General features: G+C 37.7%; 1 protein-coding gene and 1 pseudogene across 1 annotated transcript in view; both read left to right on the top strand.

Annotated features, from left to right (window-relative positions):
• The window catches only part of C2CD6 (C2 calcium dependent domain containing 6), a 92,921-nt gene that overhangs the window by 64,607 nt on the left and 10,587 nt on the right, over positions 1 to 17,727 (top strand). The window contains 2 exon segments of the mRNA XM_074400171.1: positions 7,745 to 7,850; positions 15,856 to 15,934. Of these exon segments, the coding sequence (XP_074256272.1) occupies positions 7,745 to 7,850; positions 15,856 to 15,934 (185 nt within the window).
• LOC101052449 (keratin, type II cytoskeletal 8 pseudogene) lies at positions 9,858 to 11,373 on the top strand (annotated as a pseudogene).

Raw genomic sequence — 17,727 nt, forward strand, 5'->3', positions numbered from 1 at the left:
GTTTACAGTAATAAGCAAAACAGTGGTAAAAGAGTATAGCTCTAAATAGGCCTCCTATTTTTTGAGTATCCTGGTCATCATTAAGGTTATGAACGATGGATCTGGAGCATATAAACAGCATAGCTTTGAAGAATGCATGTGTCCAGATATGGAGAAATGCTAGATGTAGTTGATTAATACCAACAGTGACCTAATTGGCTTGAGGTGGAAAATGTGATGTTTTAGATGTCATTTTGTGTAAGGGGACAAATTGCTGTGAATAAAGTGTTCATAGTACCTAAGCATATTGTCAGTTTTTGAATTGTTCTGTTGTTTTCTATGAGTAGGTGAAAAGCAGATTAATAGAAAAATCCTGCTACAGCTACTGTGCTGGAATGGAGTAGGTCTGAGACAGGTGTTGGGCCTTCTATTGCTGATGGTAATCATGGATGAAGGCCAAAGTGGACAGATTTGCCAGTTGCTTCCAGAAGAAGCCCAAATAATGGAAAGATATAGGGTTAGAGTTGAGCATGAAAATTTGACGAAACTCCCATGTATCTTAGTATAGTAAAAATTGTGCTATTGATAATAGAAATCTGATGTTTCCAATGTGATTATATCAAATAGCTTGGAGGGCTGCTATACTTGCATTCAATCAGCTGTATCATCATTTAATAAGTAAAAATGATATAATTCCCACCCATTCTCATCCAACAAAGAGTTGCCAGTTGCCAAAGTTGGTTGGCAGTAACTAAAATTTGTATAGTGATGGAGTAAAAAGTAATTTTTTTTCGAGATGGAGTCTACTAGCTCTGTCACCCAGGCTGGAGTGCAGTGGCACGATCTTGGCTCACTGCAACCTCCACCTCCCAGGTTCAAGCAATTCTCCTGCCTCAGCCTCCTGAGTAATTGGGACTACAGGTGTGTGCCACCATGCCCAGCTAATTTTGTGTATTTTTAGTAGAGATGGATTTCACCACGTTAGCCAGGATGGTCTTGATCTCCTGACCTTGTGATCCACCTGCCTTGGTCTCCCAAAGTGCTGGTATTACAGGAGTGAGCCACCCTGCTTGGCCTAAGTAAATATTTTAAAAATCAGTATTTGAATCTAAATGTATGTATCATATTGAAAATGCTGATTGATCATATAACAGAAAGTGCCACTGGTACAAATATTATTGAGAAATAATGTAACTTGAAGCTGAGTGTTAGTTTTAAGGTTTGAATAGTTACTTGGATTATTTCTTGGCCTGAGTAAACATATATTAGAGCTGGAATGAGACTAGTTTTAAAAGTATATGATGTAGAAGTTTTTACATAGTAAGGATATGAAATATCTTTGTAAGTCTTGGTAATAGTTATGATAATTGGTTAAGATAAGTGAAATGGTGATAAAGGAAGAGAATAAATTTATTACTTTTTTGCTTGCTTTTATTTATTTATTTTGAGACAGAGTCTCACTCTGTCACTCAGGCTGGAGTGCAGTGGTGCGATCTTGGCTCACTACAACCTCTGCCTCCCAGGTTCAAGCGACTCTCCTTCCTCAGCCTCCCAAGTAGCTGGGATTACAAGTGTGTACCACTACACTCTGCTAATTTTTGTATTTTTAGTAGAGATGTGGTTTCAACATGTTGGCCAGGCTGCTCTTGAACTCCTGTCCTCAGGTGATCCATCTGCCTCAGGCTCCCAAAGTGCTGGGATTACAGATGTGAGTCATACGCTTATTACTTTTTTGGAGTTGTATCATTTTTTTGGTTCCTAAAACCAATGGATTACTTGTATCCTTTAAAAGTTGATTAAGCTCTACTTTTACATTAATATATGGGGCATTGTTAGCAGTTCTTGTATACTTTCTCAGTAAATAAGGAGTTTTAAGTTTCTATTATTTGATTTATAATCAAAATTTTTTATGGAACTTAGCAGTATGTGGGTCCTAGAATAATTTTGCTATTAAGTGATAGGAGTAGCATTCACATTTTCTCATGTGAATGATGGCTCATTTATTAATGTGATATGTAAATTTTCCCTGTTGTGTTGTAATTAATATGCAGAGGGAATATTGGGCTGTAATTAATATATTCCTATTAATAATAATGGTAAAATTAAATCATGAAAACAATTCTATAACTACAAATAGCTCTCTGATTAGGTTGATGGTTGGTGGTAGGGCTACAATGTTTAGGCTAGCTAATACTCATCATTTGTTATTAAAGGAAGCAATGTCTGTAGTCCTTGAGTTAAGAGAACATTTCAGCTTTACATTTATTCATAATTTGAGTTTGTGAAGAAGAATAGTATGGATGATGTGAGGCCATGGGCAATTATTAGAGTTACAGCTCCTATAAAAATTTATGGAGTTTGGGTGAAAATGGCTATAAATACTAGTGCTATATGATTTATGGATGAATATGTAATAAGTGATTTTTTTTTTTTGAGACAGAGTCTCACTATGTCTCCCAGGCTGGAGTGAAGTGGCATGATCTTGTCTCACTGCAACCTCTGCCTGCTGGGTTCAAGTTATTCTTATACCTCAGCCTCCTGAGTAGCTGGATTACAGGCGTGTGCTACCATGCTGGCTAATTTTTCTGTTTTTAGTAAAGACGGAGTTTTGCCATGTTGGCCAGGCTGGTCTCGAACTCCTGGCCTCAAGTGATCCACCCGCCTTGGCTTCCCAAAGTGCTGAGATTACAGGCGTGACCCACCACGCCTGACTGAGATAAGTGATTTTAAGTCTACTTGATGTAAACAAATAGAGCTTGCTATAATTATTTCTCACAGGGATACTATATAAAATGGATAAGCTATATATTCTGTTACTGGGTTTGGAATTATAGTAATTTGTATTATATTATAGCCAGCTAATTTACAGCTTCAAGAACTGTGGATTCAGCAACTGGAGCTTCTGCATGTAGTTTGGTAGTCAGAGATAAAGGGATATTTTTACCATAAGTGCTATCATGCATGCTAATCATAAAAGACTATTATGTCAAGAGCTCAGTGGTGTTGGAACACAGTAACAGGTTATTAAAAATTGTAATGAGCCTGTGGAGTTTTGGTTATAAATTAATGCAAGGAGTTGAGGTAAAAAACCAATTAGTGTTTAGAACAGGAAAGAGAGCCCAGGATTTAATCATTCTATTTGGTTTCCTTATCAGATAATAATAATTAGAATTGGAATCAGTGTGCCTCAAAGAGAATGTAAAATAGAGTTAGTTCTGTGCCAGTAAATGTTATGATTAAGAATAAATGTAGAAAAGTTAATATTGAAATATATAGCTTTTTCGTATATATGATTCTTTGGAGAGATGCTGCTGACTTGCTATATTATTCTGGGAAGTAATCAATTTGTTAGTATTTTAATAAAATCAGGGCTGTTAGTGAGTTGGAGAAAAAAAAAAACTAATGAAAAGTTTAGGCTATGTTTATTAAATTAGCCCAAGGGGAATAAACTGATGAAACGAATTAGTATACAGTGCATAGTTGTATGAATTCAAAGTTTAGAATTTTTAGAATATCATATCACTGGCATAAGCATAATTGTGGGTATAATAATTGCTAGCATTGAAGAAAATTTGAATTTTATATGTAATCTGAGCCATATGCATTAGATACTATTGTTAGTAATGCCAGTCCTGTGGCAACCTCACAGGCTACAAATACTAGTAAAATGATAGGTATTATCATGGATAAGATAAAGAATATGTTTAAAGTTACAGGGATTCCTAGGATAAATAGTGATAGTATTATACATTCTAAACATAATAATGGAGATATTAGGTGTGATCCCATTATATTAGTAGTCCTATTAGGGCTATGATGTAAACTAGAATAATGCTGATATAAATTGAAGGCATATTGGTAATTATAAAATATCATAATTTAATGAGTCAGAATTATTTGTTGTAATTTAACTAATTGCCATACTCAAGTCAACTCATTCTTGTCCATCTCGGATTCATTCATAAGCTTAGGCCTAAGTCTAGAATGTAGTTTAAAATTAGTGCTATAGTAAGAATAACTTTTGGGTTACTTGTTTGAGATGCTCATGTTGTAGTAATAGGAGGGACATTTCTAGGTTGAATAATAGAAATCTAATAGTTCATATGAAAAATTTTATGGAAATGGCAGGCAGTGCCTATTAGATCAAATCCATATTTGTATGGGCTTGATTTTTCTATGTAGATGTTTAGTTGTAGGAAGCAGAATGTGATGATTACAAGTACTAGTGCTAGTGATGTATTCGTTACTAAAGTTAATGTAGGGTTAATTACTCTTTTCCAGTTTAGACTAAAGCTAATTGAATGGAAGTCAGTTGTACAGTTAATACTAAAAGAATTGGATCTTCATCAATAGACAGAAATGTACAGAAATAGTCATTACATCTGTAAAATGTCATTATCAGGTAACTATAAAACCAAAACAGTGGTTAAATGTTAAGTTGACATAAGAAGCAGAGGATTAAAAAGCTCATTATCACTGGTTATTAGAGAAATGCAAATCAAAACCACATTGAGATACCATCTCACGCCACTTAGAATGGCGATCATTAAAAAATCAGGAGACAACAGATGCTGGAGAGGATATGGAGAAATAGGAATGCTTTTACACTGTTGGTGGGAGTGTAAATTAGTTCAACCATTGTGGAAGACAGTGTGGCTAAGGATCTAGAACTAGAAATACCATTTGACCCAGCAATCCCATTACTGGGTATATACCCAAAGGATTATAAAACATTCTATTATAAAGACACATGCACACATATGTTCATTGCAGCACTGTTCACAATAGCAAAGACTTGGAACCAACTCAAATGCTCATCAGTGATAGACTAGATTAAAAAAAATGTGGCACATATACACCATGAAATACTATGCAGCCATAAAAAAGGATGAGTTGATGTCCTTTGCAGGGACATGGATGAAGCTGGAAACCATCATTCTCAGCAAACTGACACAGGAACAGAAAACCAAACACCACATGTTCTCACTCATAAGTGGGTATTGAACAATGAGAACACATGGACATGGGGAGGTGAAACATCACACACTGGGGCTGGTCTGGGGGTGGGGGGCTAGGGGAGGGATAGCATTAGGAGAAATACCTAGTGTAGATGACAGGGTGATCAATGCAGCAAACTGCCATGGCACGTGTATACCTATGTAACAAACCTGCACGTTCTGCACATGTGCCCAGAACTTAAAAGTATAACAATTAAAAAAAAAAAAGGAGCAGAGGATAAGGAAGTTGGAGCTCCGATAATTGCATGTAGTCATTGGAAGCCTGTTACTATGAAGAATGTTGAGCCGTTTACACCATTGCAGATGGTAAAAGATATTTTGAAGTGTTCTAAGGTTTGTAATAATATAAAAGAAATGCCTAATGAAATTGTGATGAAAAGAGCTTGAGGTGTATTTTTATGGATTTCTTCTTTTAAGCTATGGTGCACTCAGGTGATTGATACTCTTGAGGCTAACAGAACCGATGTATTGAGTAAACTTCTAGGAGATTAAGTGGGTGAATACCTGTTGGTGGTCAGCAACCTCCCAGTTCTGGGATTGGGGCCAGACTTGAGTGGTAGAAGGCTCAGAAGAAAACTTGTAATATGATAAATTATTCTGTACTGTAGGCATTTTTGAATGATTAATATGTGGTGGCCTCGCAATAGGCTTTCTCGGCTACAGCATGATCACTGGTAGACCATTAATATATTAGTTAGTAGACCTAAAGATAATAAAATAATCAAGTTAAAGTGAAGTTGTATTACTAAGGTGTCACGAATAGACTTAATAATGTTCCTATAGGTCATCAGGAGGTAGGATTAACTATATGGTCAGTGTAGGACTACTGGGTCATTAGGTAAAGACTCACTAGGAGTATGGAGTCATAAGCTTGAATTGGGGTTACAGCATGTTCAAGAAGAGTGAGTAAAATTACATTTATTAAGATGATAAATGTAATTGAGGCTGTTGCAAAGATAATATTAACAGAGTTTAATCTTGAACAATGGAAAGTTAGGGTTTCCACCTCCTACTCATGCAGTTGATAATTCATATGTAACTTTTGACCCCTTTAAAACTTAACTACTAATAGTCTACTGTTGACTGGAAGCCCACCAATAACATAAACAGTCAGCAAATATTTTAGGTTTTATAAAAAGTGCAAAGTTTTTGCACCTGCTTGTGTGGTTTTAGCAATGGCTTCATGAATTTTTATGCTGGATTCGTTTATCTTGAAATGGTGGGCAACCTCAATCTCTGGTATATGTCAAGCAACTCAACTTATTCTTGTAATGTCATAATTTTTTTCTGTTTCTTAGGAGCACTTCTAGCATCACTAGTGGCATTTCATACAGGTCCCATAGTGTTATTCAAGGTTTACACTACTAAGCTCAGTGAAAAATATACAAGGGCTGGTCGCAGTGGCTCACACCTGTAATCCCAGCACTTTGGGAGGGGAGGATTCCCTGAGCTCAGGAGTTTGAGACCAGCTTGGGCAATATGGTGAAACCTCATGTCACAAAAAACACAAAAATTAGTTGGGTGTAGCATGCTCATGTAGTTACTCAAGGCCGAGGTGGGAGAATTAGTTGGGCCTGGCAGGTGGAGCTGAGATCGCACTGAGCTGAGATCGCATCACTGTGCTCCATCCTGGGCAACAGAACCAGACCGTATCTCAAAACACACACACACACACACACACACACACACACACACACACACACACAAAAACACACCAAAAAAAAACAAAGAGAGAAAGAAAAATACAAAGAACCACGAGATCACTTTTTACAATGACATGCAATTATTTACTGGAGAGACGTCTCACGCAGAGATGATTAGTGTCACATGGCATTAAAAATGAATACTCACTGCAATAGCAACAATAGGCGACCACAAAATTATTACAGTAGTACAGCATGAACTGCAGTTAATTTAAGCAGTTATTATTTAATACAGCATCCTTACGTTTGCTTACATTTCTCTCAATTGCAAATGGTACCACATATAATATCTATGTGCATGTTTGTGTCTCCCCTCAAATTCATATGTTAAAATCCTAATCCCCAATGTGATGGTATTTGGAGGTAGTGCCTTTGGAAGATAATTAGGGTTGGATTAGGTCATGAGGGTGGGATTGTTATAATTATGGGATTAATGCCCTTATAAAAAGAGAGAGAGACACAAGATCCATCTCTTTCCACCATGTGAGGATATAAGAAGGCCATTTGCAAACAAGGAAGACTACTCTCGTCAGACACTGGATCTACCAGCACTTGATCTTGGACTTCCCAGACTCTAGAACTGTGAGAAATAAATGTCTGTTGTTTAAGTCACTCAATCTATTGTATGCTGTTATAGCAGCCCAAACAGACTAAGTCATATACTTTAAATACTAAGAGTAATAGTTTATATATCGAATAATTTCTATAACATATGTGTATAGCCAAAGTAATGATAATAAGCCCATTGTATACATATCTATGGTTCAGGTTAAGGAATACACCACCACTAATATCAGAAATATGTTTTGTGTACTCTTGTGAGATTGCATCCCTCTCCCTAACTATCCCCAGGTAACTAGTACTTTGATTTTTGTTGTAATCATTCTCTTTCCTTTGACTGTATCCCTAGACAATATATTGTTAATTTGTCTCTCTTAGAACATTTTATAAATGGATCACACCGCATGTATTCTTCTGTGAATCATGCCATATATTTTCTTCTATCACTTGCTTTTTTCATTCGTAACTGATTTCTTTCTTTAGGCTGGAAAATATGAAAAAAGAATATAGAAGCCTGAATACATGGATAGACAAAGCTAACTATTTAGAAAACATTCTAATGCCAAAATTGGAACCTAAGGATCGTGAGGTAATTGACATAATACATTCTCCTATATATAGATTTTAATACTTTTTATTAAGATGAGATTGTGGTAATTAAAAGTAATGATCAAATTTTTTTGTTCATTATATATAAAATCCTTTTCATGGATCAGGTACTTACCTGTTTCAATAGTATATCATTCAATGAATATTTATTGATAATTTATAAGGTTTTAATTTATAAGGTTTAATAGTTATTGATAATTTATAAGGATATAGTTCATATACCATACAAATGACCCATTTAAAGTGTACAACTCAGTGGCCTTTAGTATATTCACTGAGTTGCGTATCCAACACCACAGTCAATTTTAGAGCATCTTTATCAGCTGCAAAAGCAACCCATACCCTTTAGCCAATACCTCCCAATTTTTCTATCCCCTCCACGAGCCCTAGACAGCAAGTAGTCAACTTTCTAACTCTATAGCTTTAGCCTTTTCTAGACATTTCATGCAAATGGAATCATACAATATGTTGTCCTTTGTGATTTGCCTCTTTGGCTTGCTATGCTTTCAAGTTTCACCCCTGTTGTAGCTTGTACCAGTACTTCATTGTTTTCTCTCTCCAAATAACATTTCATTATTTAGACATACCACATTTTGTTTATGCGTTCATCAGCTGATAGGCATTTAGGTTGTTTCTACTTAAAAACTACTATGAATAATGCTGCTATGAACATTTCTATGCAAGTTTATGTGTAAACAAATGTTTTTAATTCTCTTGTGTATATATAAAGGAGTGGAAGCTGGATTGTGTGATAATTCCCTGTTTAGATTTATGCGGAGCTTTTAGACTGTTTTCCACAGCAGCTACATCATCTTACATTCTAACCACCAATATATGCAGTATCGAAATCCTCACCAACCCTTTTTAATTATAATAATTATTGTTATACCCATCCTACTGGGTTTGAAGTGATATCTCATAGTGGATTTGATTTGCATTTCTCTAACGAATAATGATGTGAACGTCTTTTCATGTGTTTACTGGACATTTATATATCTTCTTTAGATAAAATTTATTCAGATCCTTTGCCAATTTTAAAATTGAGTTATTTTTTGTTTTTATTGTTAAGTTGTAAGAGTTCTTTGTATATTCTGGACATTAAACCCTTATCAGATATATGAGCAAGATTTAACATTTAGAAATACATTCTAACATAAACACATTGAACTGGAAATAAAAGATTCATAGCTCTCTTAGTGGATACATAAAACATTGGCTACAATCACAGATCTAAAATGTAGTAACATATTGATAGTTTCATTTATTAAATGCCTCAGTGATAATTGGGCAGAGTTGTATTGCTGTAGAATAAACAGATTACTATTTACTAAGACACTATTTATGCTTTAGTGATACTTTGAAGGGCTTTTTATTAAAGGGAGTAAGAACTTTGGGTTCTTATTAAAAGATCAGTATCTTATAGCACCTTTACCTTATAATTCTCCTTGGAATTTTGTAAAGAGATACATCACTTTTAACTCATAGGGCATAATGTATTCTAATAAAAAAAGTAATCTGTTTCCTGGGGATATCCTCTCATACTCCCTGAAGATATAACATTATGTAATTTATCTTATAATATTTATCTCCTACATTCAAAATACTCTAGCATTTTTTGGATAGTCTGTCTTTGAAACATCAACTCCTAGCCAGAGTATATGGCTCCTTAAATTAATGCTCTTTGGGAAATAAAATCCTTTATGAACAAGCAATTGCTTAGAGATTTCATCATCACCAGGCCTGCTTCACAGGAGCTGCTGAAAGAGGCACTAAACATAGAAAGGAACAACCAGTACCAGCCACTCCAAAAATGTGCCAAATGGTAAAGAGCATTGATTCAATGAAGAAACTGTGTCAACTAATAGGCAAAACAAACAGCTAGCATCAAAATGGCAGGATCAAATTCACACATAACAATGTTAACTGTAAATGTAAATGAGCTAAATGCCCCAATCAAAAGACACAGACTGGCAAGAAGCAGCTTCTCTGCTCCTTCTGGAATCTCTCCCTGGTTCAGCCCGCCTGCCTTCACTCCTGCCTCCACCATGTCCATCAGGGTGACCCAGAAATCCTACAGAGTGTCCACCTCTGGCCCTGGGGCCTTCAGCAGCTGCTCCTTCACGAGTGGGCCCAGTGCCCGCTCGAGCTCCTCAAGCTTCTCCCGAGTGAGCAGCACTGGCTTCCGTGGTGGCCTGGGTGCAGGCTATGCTGGGGCCAGCAGCATAGGCATGGGAGGCATCACCACCGTCACCATCAACCAGAGCCTGCTGAACCCCATTAAGCTGGACGTGGACCCCAATATCCAGGCCATGCGTACCCAGGAGAAGGAGCAGATCAAGACCCTCAACAACAAGTTTGCTTCCTTCATCAACAAGGTGCGGTTCCTGGAGCAGCAGAACAAGATGCTAGAGACCAAGTGGAGTCTCCTGCAGCAGCAGAAAATGGCTAGGAGCAACATGGACAACATGTTTGAGAGCTACATCAACAACCTGAGGAGGCAGCTGGAGACTCTGGGCCAGGAGAAGCTGAAGCTGGAGGCGGAGCTTGGCAACCTGCAGGGGCTGGTGGAGGACTTCAAGAACAAGTATGAGGAAGAGATCAATAAGCGTACAGAGATGGAGAATGAATTTATCGTCATCAAGAAGGATGTGGATGAAGCTTACATGAACAAGGTAGAGCTGGAGTCTTGCCTGGAAGGACTGACTGACGAGATCAACTTCCTCAGGCAGCTGTATAAAGAGGAGATCCGGGAGCTGCAGTCCCAGATCTCCAACACATCTGTGGTGCTGTCCATGGACAACAGCCACTCCCTGGACGTGGACAGCATCATCGCTGAGGTCAAGGCGCAGTATGAGGAGATCGCCAATAGCAGCCGGGCTGAGGCGGAGAGCGTATACCAGATCAAGTAAGAGGAGCTGCAGAAGCTGGCTGGGAAGCACGGGGATGACCTGCGGCGTACGAAGACTGAGATCTCTGAGATGAACCGGAACATCAGCCGGCTCCAGGCTGAGATCGAGGGCCTCAAAGGCCAGAGGGCTTCCCTGGAGGCCACCATTTTAGATGCTGAGCATCGTGGGGAGCAGGCGCTCAAGGATGCTCGTGCCAAGCAGCAGCAACTGGAGGAAGCCCTGCAGCAGGCCAAGCAGGACATGGCACGGCAGCTGCGTGACTACCAGGAGCTGATGAATGTCAAACTGGCCCTGGATATCGAGATCACCACCTACCGCAAGCTACTGGAGGGCGAGGAGAGCCGGCTGGAGTCCAGGATGCAGAACATGAGTATCCACACGAAGACCACCAGCGGCTATGCAGGTGGTCTGAGCTCTGCCTATGGGGGCCTCACAAGCCCCGGCCTCAGCTACAGCCTGGGCTCCAGCTTTGGCTCTGGCGGGGGCTCCACCTTCAGCCGCACCAGGTCCACCAAAGCTGTGATTGTGAAGAAGATTGAGACCCGCGATGGGAGGCTGGTGTCGTCCGAGTCCTCCGACGTCCTGCCCAAGTGAACAGCTGCAACAGCCCCTCCCAACCTGCCCCTCCTGAGGCTGCCCCAGAGCCTGAGAGGGAGGCTGCTGTGCAGGGGAGCACAGGGAACAGGAGACCCACTCGATGCTCAGCCCTAACCCTCAGCCCACCTGTGGGGAGTTTACTGCCTGGGGATCTCCCCTTGCCCATGCCTCCAGCTGCAAAACAATTCAATTGGCTTTTTTTTTTTTTTTCTTTTTTGGTCCAAAATAAAAATAAAATCTCAGCTAACTCGGACAACTGTCACAAAAAAAAAAAAAAAAAAAAAAAAAAAAAAAAAAAAAGACACAGACTGGCAAATTGGACAAAAAGTCAAAACCCGTCAGTGTGCTGTATCCAGAAAACCCATCTCACATGCAAGGATACACATAGGCTCAAAATAAAGAGATAGAGTAAGATTTACCATGCAAATGGAGAGAAAAAAAAAAAAAGGAGTTGCAATCCTAGTCTCTGATAAAGTAGACTTTAAACCAACAAAGATCAAAAGAGACAAAGAAGGGCATTAAATAATGGTAAAAGAATCAATACAACAAGAAGAGCTAACTATCCTAAATATGTATATACATCCAACACAGGAGCACCCAGATACATAAAGCAAGTTCTTAACGACCTACAAAGAGGCTTAGACTCCCACACAATAATAGTGGGAGACTTTAACACTCCACTGTCAATACGAGACAGATCAACAAGACAGAAAATTAACAAGGATATCCAGGACTTGAACTCAGACCTGGAACAAGCAAACCTAATAGACATTTAAAGAACTCTCCATCCCAAGTCCACAGAATATACATTCTTCTCAGCACCTCATGACACCTACTCTAAAATCAACCATATAGTTGGAAGTAAACCACTCCTCAGCAAATGCAAAAGAATGGAAATCATAACAAACAGTCTCTCAGACCACAATGCAATCAAATTAGAACTCGGAATTCAGAAACTAAGTCAGAACCACACAACTTCATGGAAACTAAACAACTGGCTCCTGAATGTTGACTGGATAAACAATGAAATGAAGGCAGAAATAAAGATGTTCTTCAAAACCAATAAGAACAAAGACACAATGTACCAGAATCTCTGGGACACATTTAAAGCAATGTCTAGAGAAAAATTAATAGCAATAAATGCCTACATGAGAAGTAAGGAAAGATCTAAAATCGACACCCTATCATCAAAATTGAAAGAGCTAGAGGAGCAAGATTAAAAACAAAAAGAAATCTCAAAAGCTAGTAGAAGAAAAGAAATAACTAAGACCAGAGCAGAACTGAAGGAGATAGAGATGCAAAAACCCTTCAAAAAACCAGTAAGTCCAGGAGCTGGTTTTTTGAAAAGATCAACAAAATAGACCATTAGCTAAATAAGAAAGAAAAGAGAGAATAATCAAATAGATACAATAAAAAACAATAAAGGGGATATCACACTGATCCCACAGAAATACAAACCACCATTAGAGATTACTACAAACAACTCTATGCACATAAACCAGTAAATCTGGAAGAAATGGATAAATTCCTGGACACTTCCACCCTCCCAAGCCTAAACCAGGAAGAAGTCAAAATCCTGAATAGACCAATAACAAGGTCTGAAGTTGAGGCAGCAATTAATAGCCTACCAACCAAAAAAGCTCAGGTCCAGATGGGTTCACAGCCGAATTCTACCAGACATACAAAGAGATGGTACCACTCCTTCTGAAACTATTCCAGATAATCCAAAAAGAGAGACTCTTTCCCAAATCATTTTATGAGACCAACATCATCCTGATACCAAAACCGGGCAGAGACTCAACAAAAAAAAAACAAAACTTCAGGCCAATATCCATAATAAACATAGACACAAAAAATCTTCAATAAAATACTGGCAAACCGATTGGAACAGCACATCAAAAAGACTATCCATCACAATCAAGAAGATTTCATCCCAGGGATGCAAGGCTGGTTCAACATACACAAGTCTATACATGTAATTCTGTGTAAACAGAAACAAAGACAGAAACCACATGATTATCTCAATAGATGCAGAGAAGGCCATGGCAAAATTCAACAGCACTTTATGCTAAAAACTCTTAATAAACTAGGTATTGATGGAGCGTATCTCAAAATAATAAAAGCTATTTACAACAAATCCACAGCCAATATCATACTGAATGGGCAAAAACTAGAAGTATTCCCTTGAAATCTGGCACTAAACAAGGATGCCCCCTCTCACCACTCCTATTCAATATCGTATGGGAATTTCTAGCCAGAGCAATCAGGAAAGAAAAAGAAATAAAGGGTATTCAATTAGGAAAGGAGGAAGTCAAATTATCTCTATTTGCAGAAGACATTATTGTATATTTAGAAGACCCCATCATCTCAGCCCCAAATCTTCTGAAACTGATAAGCAACTTCAGCAAAGTCTCAGGATACAAAATCAATATGCAAAAATCACAAGCTTTCTTATATACCAATAACAGACTTAAAGAGAGCCAAATCAAGAATGAACTGCCATTCACAAATGCTACAAAGAGAATAAAATACCTAGGAATACAACTAACAAAGGATGTAAAGAACCTCTTCAAGGACACAAACACATGGAGAAACATTCCATACTCATGGTTAGGAAGAGTCAATATCGTGAAAATGTCCATACTGCCCAAAGTAATTTATAGATTCAATGCTATCCCCATCAAGCTACCAATGACCTTCTTCGCAGAACTGGAAGAAACCACCTTAAACTTCATATAGAACCAAAAGAGCCCACATAGCCAAGTCAATTCTAAGCGAAAGAACAAAGCTGGAGGCATCATGCTACCTGACTTCAAACTATACTACAGGGCTACAGTAATCAAAACAGAATGGTACTGGTACCAAAACAGAGATATAGACCAATGAAACAGAACAGAGGCCTTGGAGGCAACACTATACATCTACAACTATTTGATCTTTGACAAACCTGACAAAAGCAAGTAATGGGGAAAAGATTCCCTGTTTAATAAATGGTTTTAGGGAAAACTGGCTAGCAGTGTGGAGAAAGCAGAAACTGGACTCCCTATCTGATGGGTTAATTTTAACCTGGAGTTAATTTTAATCCATCCACCAGATGGATTAAAATTAACTCCAGATGGATTAAAGACTTAAACATAAGACCTAACACCATAAAAAACCCTAAAAGAAAACCTAGGCAAAACCATTCAGGACATAGGCATAAGCAAGGACTTCATGATCAAAACACCAAAAGCATTGGCAACAAAAGCCAAAATAGACAAATCTGATCTAATTAAACTCCAGAGCTTCTGCACAGCAAAAGAAACAATCATTAGAGTGCATCGGCAACCAACAGAATGGGAAAAAGTTTTTGCAATCTACCCGTCTGACAAAAGACTTATCTCCAGAATCTACAAAGAACTAAAACAGATTTACAAGAAAAAAACAAACACACCCATTCAGAAGTGAGTGAAGGATATGAACAGACACTTTTCAAAAGAAGATGTATATGAGGCCAACAAACATATGAAAAAATGCTCATCATCACTGGTCATTAGAGAAATGCAGATCAAAACCACATTGAGATACTATCTCATGCCAGTTAGAATGGCAATGATTAAAAGATCTGGAGACAACAGATGCTGGAGAGAATGTGGAGAAATAGAAACACTTTTACACTGTTGGTGGGAGTGTAAATTAGTTCAACCATTGTGAAAGACAGTGTGGGGATTTCTCAAGGACCTGGAAATAGAAATTCCATTTGACCCAGCAATCACATTACTGGGTATATATCCAAAGGACTATAAATCATTCTATTATAAAGACACATTTACACATATATTCATTGCAGCACTGTTTACAATAGCAAATACTTGGATTCAACCCAAATGCCCATCGATGATAGACTGGACAGGGAAAATGTGGCACATTTACACCATGGAATACTATGCAGCCATAAAAAACGATGAGTTTGGGTCCTTTGTAGGGACTTGGATGAATCTGGAAACCATTATTCTCAGCAAACTGACAAGAACAGAAAAATCAAACACCACATATTCTCACTCATAGGTGGGTGTTGAACAATGATAACACATGGACACAGGGAGGGGAGCATCACACACTGAGGTCTGTCGGGGGGCTAGGGGAGGGACAGTGGGGGGTAGGGAATTGGGGAGGGATAACATGGAGAGAATTGCCAGATATAGGTGAAGGGGATGGAGGCAGCAAACCATATTGCCATATATGTACCTATGCAACAATCCTGCATGTTCTTCACATGTACCCCAGAACCTAAAGTGCAGTAAAGTATATATAATAATAATAATAATGCTCTTTCAATTGCTTTTCTCACAAAACCATCTCTCTCTTACCTTCTGTAAATTTGGGTTGGGTGGGAAGTTATATTGTATTAAATGTAGTTATGAAGGCAGAAGAAAATGTTTTAGTTTTTTAAATTTTTTCCCAATATATTTTCTTTTCTTTTTTTTTTTTTGCTTCTAGGAAACTAATATGGATGAGGCATCCGAAAGCACAGAAAGTAATCCATCTGAAGAGGAACTTGAAAATGTTATAGCAGTAGGTAAGAAACTAATTCGATTTTTTTGTTTACTATTAAGTTAATTGAAATCAAAGTGATTATATCACAAAAAGACAATTAGTAATTTGCTTTAAGTAGATTTCTTTTTTGTTAGGAAATAAATATGCATTTTGCTATAGTTTTGGCATATGGTGGGTGTGATACTTTCAAAGAAAAGTCTTAGGCCCTATTAAGAGTTTTAAAAAGTTTTAATTCTGCTTTATTTTATTTTTAAATTTTATTTTATTATTATTATTATTATTTCTGAGACCGGGTCTAGTTCTGTTGCCCAGGCTGGAGTGCAGTCGCACAACCACAGCTCACTGCAACCTTGACCTCCTGGGCTCAATCAGTCTTCTCACTTCAGCCTCCCATGTAGCTGGGACTACAGGCACACGCCACCATGCCTGGCTAATTTTTGTATTTTTTTCATAAAGACAGGATTTTGCCATTTGCCCAGGCTGGTCTCAAACTCCTGAGCTCAAGCAATTCTCCTGCTTTGGCTTCCCAAAGTGCTGGGATTACAGGCATGAGCCACCATGCTTCACCAGTGCTCCTTTACTTTTTTAAGGAAGAGAAAAATGTTAAATATTAACTATGACCTGTGAAAAGGCATTTTTATTAGACATTGTGAACTGGAGCTATTGGTCTCTTTTATATAGAGGAGGGTGTTTATGGAGTGTGTGTATGTGCATCTGTAAAAGAAAGTGTGGTAGAGGAAGAAGGAAATTAGATTAGCATTACATTTGGGAATTTATCACAAAGTATCAGTAACAGATATATCCTCTTGGATGTATTGATCCTTTATCATCCTATAATGACCTTTTTGCACCTTTTGCACCTTTTTACAGTTTTTGACTTGAAGTCTTTTTTTTTTTTTTTTTTTTTAATGAATATGGCCACTCCTGCTCTCTTTTGGTTTCCATTTGCATGGGATCTCTTTTTCCATTCCTTCACTTTCAGCCTATGTGTGTTCTTTTTTTTATTTTTATTTTTTTTTAATATTCCTGGAATTCCTTTGTCCTCTTTCTTTTTCCTTGCTCAATCTTACCAGAAAATTTTCAACTTTATTAGTTTCCTTTTTTTTTTTTTTTTGAAAGAAAGAAAGAGAAATAGAAAGGGGGAGAGAGAACAGGAATCTTGCTCTATTGCCCAGGCTGGAATGCAATCTAAAAATAGGTATTAAAAACCTCTTTTATGCCAATAATTGTGCTTAACAGCGGAGACAGGAAGGAATAAGGGAAGAAAATAAACAAGCAGCCAACCAATATTTCATTTAAGTCTGTGAAATGCTATGCAAATGCCAAAGAGTGATTTACTTCCAATTACGTGGTCACTTTCAAAATAGGTGTAATATGATACTGAGAAAAATGTATGTTCTTTGGACCTGGGGTGAAGAATTCTATAAATATTCACTGAGTTTACTTGTTCCAGGTCTGAGTTCAAATCATGGATGTCCCTGTTAATTTTCTATCTTGTTGATCGGTCAAATATTAACAATGTGGTGTCAAAGTCTCCTGCTATTATTGTGCGGGAGTCCAAGTCTCTTCATATGTCATTAAGAACTTGTCTTATAGGAACAATATAGGAACACCTGGGTGTTCCTATATTGGGTGTGTATATGTTTATGATCATTGACTCCTGTTGTTGCATTGATCCTTTTACCATTATGTAATGTCATTCTTTGTTTCTTTTAGTCTTTGTTACTATTGAAGTCTGTTTTGTCAGAGACGAAAGTTACAACTCCTGTTTTCTTTTTCTTTCTTTTCTTTCTTTTTTCTTTCTTTCTTTCTTTT

This window comes from Saimiri boliviensis, chromosome 5, assembly GCF_048565385.1.
Source record: "Saimiri boliviensis isolate mSaiBol1 chromosome 5, mSaiBol1.pri, whole genome shotgun sequence".
Lineage (NCBI taxonomy): Eukaryota > Metazoa > Chordata > Mammalia > Primates > Cebidae > Saimiri > Saimiri boliviensis.